This window comes from Atta colombica, unplaced genomic scaffold, assembly GCF_001594045.1.
Source record: "Atta colombica isolate Treedump-2 unplaced genomic scaffold, Acol1.0 scaffold231, whole genome shotgun sequence".
NCBI classification, from domain to species: Eukaryota; Metazoa; Arthropoda; class Insecta; order Hymenoptera; family Formicidae; genus Atta; species Atta colombica.
Window position 1 is genome coordinate 284,657 of NW_017259329.1, and position 7,121 is coordinate 291,777.

General features: G+C 28.5%; 1 protein-coding gene across 1 annotated transcript in view; it reads left to right on the forward strand.

Annotated features, from left to right (window-relative positions):
• The window catches only part of LOC108688383 (sialin), a 29,612-nt gene that overhangs the window by 17,279 nt on the left and 5,212 nt on the right, over positions 1–7,121 (forward strand). The window contains exon 2 of the mRNA XM_018194626.1: positions 6,116–6,956. Coding sequence (XP_018050115.1) covers positions 6,116–6,956 — 841 coding nt within the window. The remainder of the gene's footprint in view (positions 1–6,115; positions 6,957–7,121) is intronic.

Sequence of the window (7,121 nt, forward strand, 5' to 3'; positions counted from 1 at the left end):
TTATAATTTCATTTTTAAAAATTATATTTATATTTATAATTTATTTCTTTTCGAACATATAATTTTCTTTGCATAAGCGTAAATTTTTACTAAATTGTTAACAATAAAAAAACCAGGGTTAATAAAGACTAATATTTTTTTAAAGATTAAAACATTGTATTTCTTTTCAAATATGTTTTTAATGCTTCAAATATGCTTTAAACAGTTATTATAAAAAAACATGTTTAAAACATGTCTTTTACCAATTTTGTAAAAAACACACTGTCAAATTTCGTCAAAAGACAAAAATATTCATAGGTATAACAATAATAGTAATCTTTATTTTAATACAAAAATAAGAGACTGAAGAAATGAAATGTGAAGAAATGAAAAAGAAATAATTGTATACGTAAACACAGTGAGATGCCAATAAGGCTGCTGTTGCAATGCCTACTGATAATAAAAAGACAATAGTTAAAACTGACATGCATACTAACGACTTTCGAAATCAAACAAAATCTCTATAATGACTTTCATTCTCTTTCTTTTAACATAGTTATAGTAGATAATATTACGAATATGTAAGTGCTTTCAAAATTTTGTATTAATTTCATAAATCATCGTGAACCAGATGTGCAGATAAAATATGATATTTAAAATACATTGAACAAATACTTTGCGTATTTTCGCGGTAATAAAGAGACAACTGCGTTAATTAAAAATCTCCTAAAATTTTTTCTTCACGCGCGAGAATATGTGAATAATACGATTGCAGATTCAATAAACTGAATCAATAAAATTATAAATGCAAATCAAGACTTGCGACGAAATTTAAGAAATTTATAAATTTTATTTATATATATATATATATATATAAATATTTGAATAAAAATAAGAAAAACTTATTTTTTTATTCTTTTTCAAAAAAAGTATAATAGAACTAATTTTGAAAATATATTATAAATAAATATAAAAATGTTATATTATAGAGAATCTTTTTCTAACGATTTGATTATTTAAACTGTTTTTTTTATTTTTTTAGTACATTTTTGAAAATATCGTTGTATCTAGCTAATAATTCGTTGCGGCGAATCCAATTGTGAGTAGTATTTCATTCTGTGACTTGTACTGATTGATATTTTCAAATAAACGCTATTTCAACATAAAAAAACCTCGTCAAATCTCGTTTCTAATTATTCATTATCATATTTATTAGTAGAATAGTTATAGCGATTCTGGATCACTATGTGTTAGTGCATATACGTATATGCGGTATGCGTTCGTGCGCGCGCGCGCGCGCGCGCGCGCGTGTGTGTGTGTGTGTGTGTGTGTGTGTGTGAAGGAGAGGAAAGTGCACACAGACGTTAAGGTCTTGCGGCAGGGGATGACGTCATAGAAGGAAGGGATTTGTTCCTTCTTTCTCTCTTCAACCTATCTTCTCTCTCCCACCCGTTGTAGACTCTTCCTCCCATTGTATTCTCTCCTACATTCTCTTTTTCTTTTAAGATTTAATTTTTTAAAATAAATATTTATGATTTTTATTTTATATAACTTAGCAATAAATTATGATAATATTTTTAGTAATACAAAAAAATGTAATACAAAAATACGTTTTCTTATCTAGAAATCTACTAACTTGGAGTTGAGAAAAAAAAAGATAATAGAAAGGAATGGTAGGAATGAATCATTTTGAAGACTGAGTAATATGTTTAATACATTTATTTTTCATTGTAATGCAGCGTATACAATATTATCTAATGCGTAAGCGATTAGTTTACATTTTATAATAGAATTTTTATCATAAATTTTGTGCAAAATATTTGCAGCATCGCATTGATTAGTAATACAATTTTAGCGTAAAAAAAGTCACAAAATATTTAAATTTCTCACTAATCCATGAGTACTGACACAGTTTAAAAGTATACATGTTCGACACAATGTTCGAGTTCAAACATGGTAAAAAAGTGGTTTCTTGGCTTCAGATGTAAGTGCATCATGCAATGATATTTTTACATTATATTTATTACCAATTTTTACAAGTTCCATAATTAAATCTTGATTCGTTAGAGAAAAGGAAACAGTTGACTGCACTAATCGCTCAATTTGCACGTCTCTCGATGAATGTCTTCCATGTCATATGAGACTTAAATAGATTTACGATTTTTAATGATACGACTTAGAAACTAATTATAATAATATTTTTATGAATTTTTAATACAATAACATAACCTAATAACATTAATTGTAATAATATTCTTTTTTATCAATGTAATACAAATAGTCAAGAGCGCTTTCTTATTGATTAATTCAATATTACTACAATGAAGAAGAAATGTTTGCACGTGAAATCAACAACTATGCTTTTCTTTTTTGAGCTTGATCAATGTGTTGAACATGTATTCCATGAACTGAGTCATGATGTTATTAAGAAATTCGAATATTTTGTGTCATTTTTAAGAAAATTGTATTATTAATAAAAGTGATGCTGCAAACATTTTGTACAAAATTTATGATAAAAATTCTATTACAGAATGTGAACTAATAGTCTATGGTTTAGATTGTATTGTACATACAGCATTACATGATAAATAAATGTATGTTAAAATATATATTCTTTTCTCCTAAAATTATTTTATCCTTCTAGTATCTTCGCCACTTCTTCATATCTTTGTAGTAGTATTGAATTAATCAATAAGAAAGCGCTCTTGGCCATTTGTATTACATTGATAAAAAAGAATATTATTATAATTAGTGTTATTAGGTTATATTATTAAAAATTCATAAAAATATTATCATAATTAGTTTCTAAGTTATCATCATTAAAAATCACCATATCTGGTAAACACCATATCTATTTAAGTCTCATACGACATGGAAGATGTTCATCAAGAGACATGCAAATATTGAGCGATTAGTGCAGTCAACTGTTTTTTCTAACGATTCTCTAACTTTTCTCTAACGATTCAAGATTTAATTGTGGAACTTGTAAAAATTGGTAATGAATATAATGTAAAAATATCATTGCATGGTGCACGTGCTTGCACATGAAGCCAAAAATCATTTTTTTCATGTTTGAACTCGAACATTATGTCGAACATATATACTTTGAACTATGTCAGTATACTCATAGGTTAATGAGAAATTTAAATATTTTGTGACTTTTTTACGCCAAAATTGTATTATTAATCAATTTGCAGCAAAATTTATGATAAAAATTCTATTATAGAATGTGAACTAATAGCTTATGCGTTAAATAATATTGTATACGCTGCGTTACATGAAAAATAAATGTGTGTATTAAACATATTACTCAGTCTTTAAAATGATTCATTCCTACTATTCCTTTCTATTATCTTTTTTTTTTCTTAACTTCAAGTTAGTAGATAAGAAAACACATTTTTACATTATAAATATCATAATTTGTTGCTAAGTTACATCAAATAAAAATCATAAATATTTATTTTAAAAAATTAAATCTTAAAAGAGAAAAATAACGTAGGAGAGAATATAATGGGACGAAGAGACAGCGTGAATAATAGGATCGCAGGTGGGAGAGGAGATAATAGGTTGAAGAGAAAAAGAAGGAATAAACTCTCTCCTTCATACACACACACGCGCGCTCGCACGCCCACCGCACACACACACACACACACACCGCACATACGCACTAACACATAGTGATCCAGAACCGCTGTAACTATTCTATTTTTATTTTATTTAAAATATGTATAATTTATGTTACATATCTTTTGTACATAACGATATAAATTATTTTTTTAAATTGACTAACAATGAATTAAGAAAATTTAGAAAATTATTTAACCTTTTTACAATATATTTTCTATTATGAACGTGTTTTTAATTATTTCGGACCAATGTCTAACATTTAGAGAAATTAATTTGTCCACGCGAATCTAGTTGGCATGGTAATGCAACGCAATTCTGTCAGTCTGCATATTTTTTTATTTTTCCTAAACATTCCTAAATGCGGGCATTACGCGAAAACATGTTCCCAATTCACACTCCGGAAATTTTCTGGAAATTTTTACGTAAGTACGGATCGTTCGGCGGAAGTAATTACAACGAAACGTTAGGATAAATATAGGCGATTGTGGTTAGACTAAAGTAGGTTATTCTCTATTTTTTGCTGTTTTTTCAAGGTAACATTCTAGCAGAACTTTAATATAGTTCTAATCTGAAGTACATTATGTAAAAAAGAAAGGTATCACAATACACATTAAAAAAAAGTATTTTTATTTTTATAACATTTACTTGTATCTGTAAATGGTTTTTTAGCGTCATATTTCATTTGTAATTTTTTTGTATGCATACCGCAAAACTGGAATAATATTAATAGTATCTCTAGGAGCATATTTGCTTTCGATTTATCTATTAACTTTTTTTTTATTTGGAATTGATAGTCTTCTTATCAATTATGTTATTTATTAGGCCGCCTCCAATTTGATTCGTGTAGTGTTTTTTATTTAGTAGTTGGAATGTAGAATTACGTAGAAAAGGAATTATGTGCTGAGTAAATTATTCAAAATTGATTTAATTTATTCAAAATAATGATGAATCATTATTTTTCAATAAAAATCTGTAAATTTTCGTATAAACCATAAACCCATTGAATCCCATCAATTTCTGTCTTTTTTCATCTTTCTTGTGATCTTAAGAAAAAAATTTCATTTTTTATAAAATATTATCAATATCAATTTTATATTAAATAATGGATAAGTAAAACAGATGACATTTTATCATTTTTTAAATCAATTTTATTCTATTTTATTTTCAAATCAAATTTCAATTTTACGTTTTCCACACATGCATTTCGAATATGAGAAAAGCAATATGATTGTAGAAAGTGTTCAATCACTGTGAGAGTTGCAAAAAGAAAAATATGATTAAAATTGTGATATTATTCCAGTAGTTTATTTATTTGCGTTTATAAGTCCGGAAAATTAATTCGGCAGTTTGAATGATATATATGTATGTATGTACATATATATATATATATATAGTGTGTGTGTGTGTGTGTGTGTGTGTGTGTGTGTGTGTGTGTGTGTGTGTGTGTGTGTGTGTGTATAAAATTCACATTGAATTATTTAAGCATTAAAAATCTAACTTTGACTGTAATAGGCTTTAATATTTTGTGTTCACATTATCTTAATATAAAAATCATTTATTATTAAATATTAAAATTTTTTCTAAATTTTTACGTCTAATCAAGTCTAATGGATTCCTTATAATAATAATGTACCAAATAGTATGTATATATTGTCTATTAATAATATTTCATATATATAATTTTAATTTTAGATGAAACTACTAACTATATATATATATATTTTATACAATAATATAAACAATTTTTTCATCATTCAACAAATATATTGTTCACAGAAGTGAAAATCATTTTTCTCTTAAAAGAAAAGAATATTGAAACAAAGATATTTTTCATATCATGCATACTTTATGAAATATGATTTTTTAGCATAAAGTATAAATTTTTCTCTTAAAATTATAATAAGAATGATGAAAAAAGACAAAAATTGGTAGTTTACTCAATTTGAGGCTTATATGAATCTAAGATTTGTTGATTTTCCGATTTTCATTCACAAAATAACGAATCATTATAACTTTGAATAATTCATTCAGCACATAATTCCTTTTCTATGTGATTCTACATTCTAAATACTAAATAAAAAACACATGAGCCAAATTGGACGCGTCCCAATGAATAGTATTATTGATCAGAAAAAAATATTCGAATGTAAGCAGAAGTTTTTAATTTTAAATATTTTAATTTTTCATATGAGTTAAAACTCTTGAAAATAGATTTTCTATTAAAAAATAAAAATTTTATACATTTACAAATAATAATTAGCCATTAAGATTCATGATACTGATACTTAATTCAAGATACTGATAATAACTACATTAAAATATTCACGTTTTCGACATTTATTTGTGTTCAAAATCAATAGAATCATTAAAAAATCATATAGAATCATTAAAAAAAAATTCCTATTTAGAAGAATCTTAAATTATTCTTTATAAAATATTTCAGTTATATTCATCATCGATCGATTTTGCCGTGCAAGAAGAATATCACTAAAGATTCCTTTTTTTGCAGGATTGCTTCCAATACGCGTTTGGATCTGCGTAATGATGTTCACCGCTTGTTGGACGAGCTACGCGTGTCGTTTGCAGATGCCGATTCTGGTGGTACCGATGATCCTGGAGCCGCCAGTCAATTACACGAATGGCGGTGCATGCGTGTTCGATGAATCTCGACGACGTCGTGACATTATCACTAATCCTCTTGATCCTACCAGCTACTTGGAACAATACGTTCTAGATCTTGTGCAGGAAGAACGGGATAGGAATCTACTATATTCATTAGAACGTCGCCAAGCAGAGCCGATCGTGACACGGCCACCGGATGCACCCTTCGCATTTTTTAGTGGTCTACCATTCGACTGGACTCCAACAATACGAGGTCAACTTTTGGCCAGCTACAGCTATGGCAACGTGCCTGGCAACTTGATCGGTGGCTGGTTATCGATGAGATACGGACCGCGCTCCGCAATTCTCTGGACGTCGATCTTGGCCGCGTTAGTCTCGCTAATTAGCCCATTCCTAGCACAATGTCACTGGGGTCTGCTATTGTTCTCCAGGATCATCATCGGTGTCACTGGCGGTATCACTTTCCCCGCGTGTCATACTATGGTGGCAAAGTGGTCACATCCGAATGAACGGTCGCGCATGATCTGGTCTTTGTTAGGTGGAACGTTTGGCACAATATTAACCTACCCGATGATAGCTGGTATCGCGGAATCTATGAATTGGGAATCCGGCTGGTATATACCATCGCTACTGATGCTAATGTGGACGGTAATATGGGCATTGATTGCTTACGATTCGCCAGTGGAACACCCAGGCATCAGTGTCGAAGAGAAAGATTACATTTTAAAGTAATAGTCAAACAAGATCGATTGTGCCATTTCTATCAAAGTAGATTTAATTTATTTACTAGTTACTAAGTATAAGCATATTCAAGCTTATAACTAGTCAAAGTTGGATCTTCTCAATACCTAAATAATTCACAGTGAATTATCTATATTCTATATATATATATA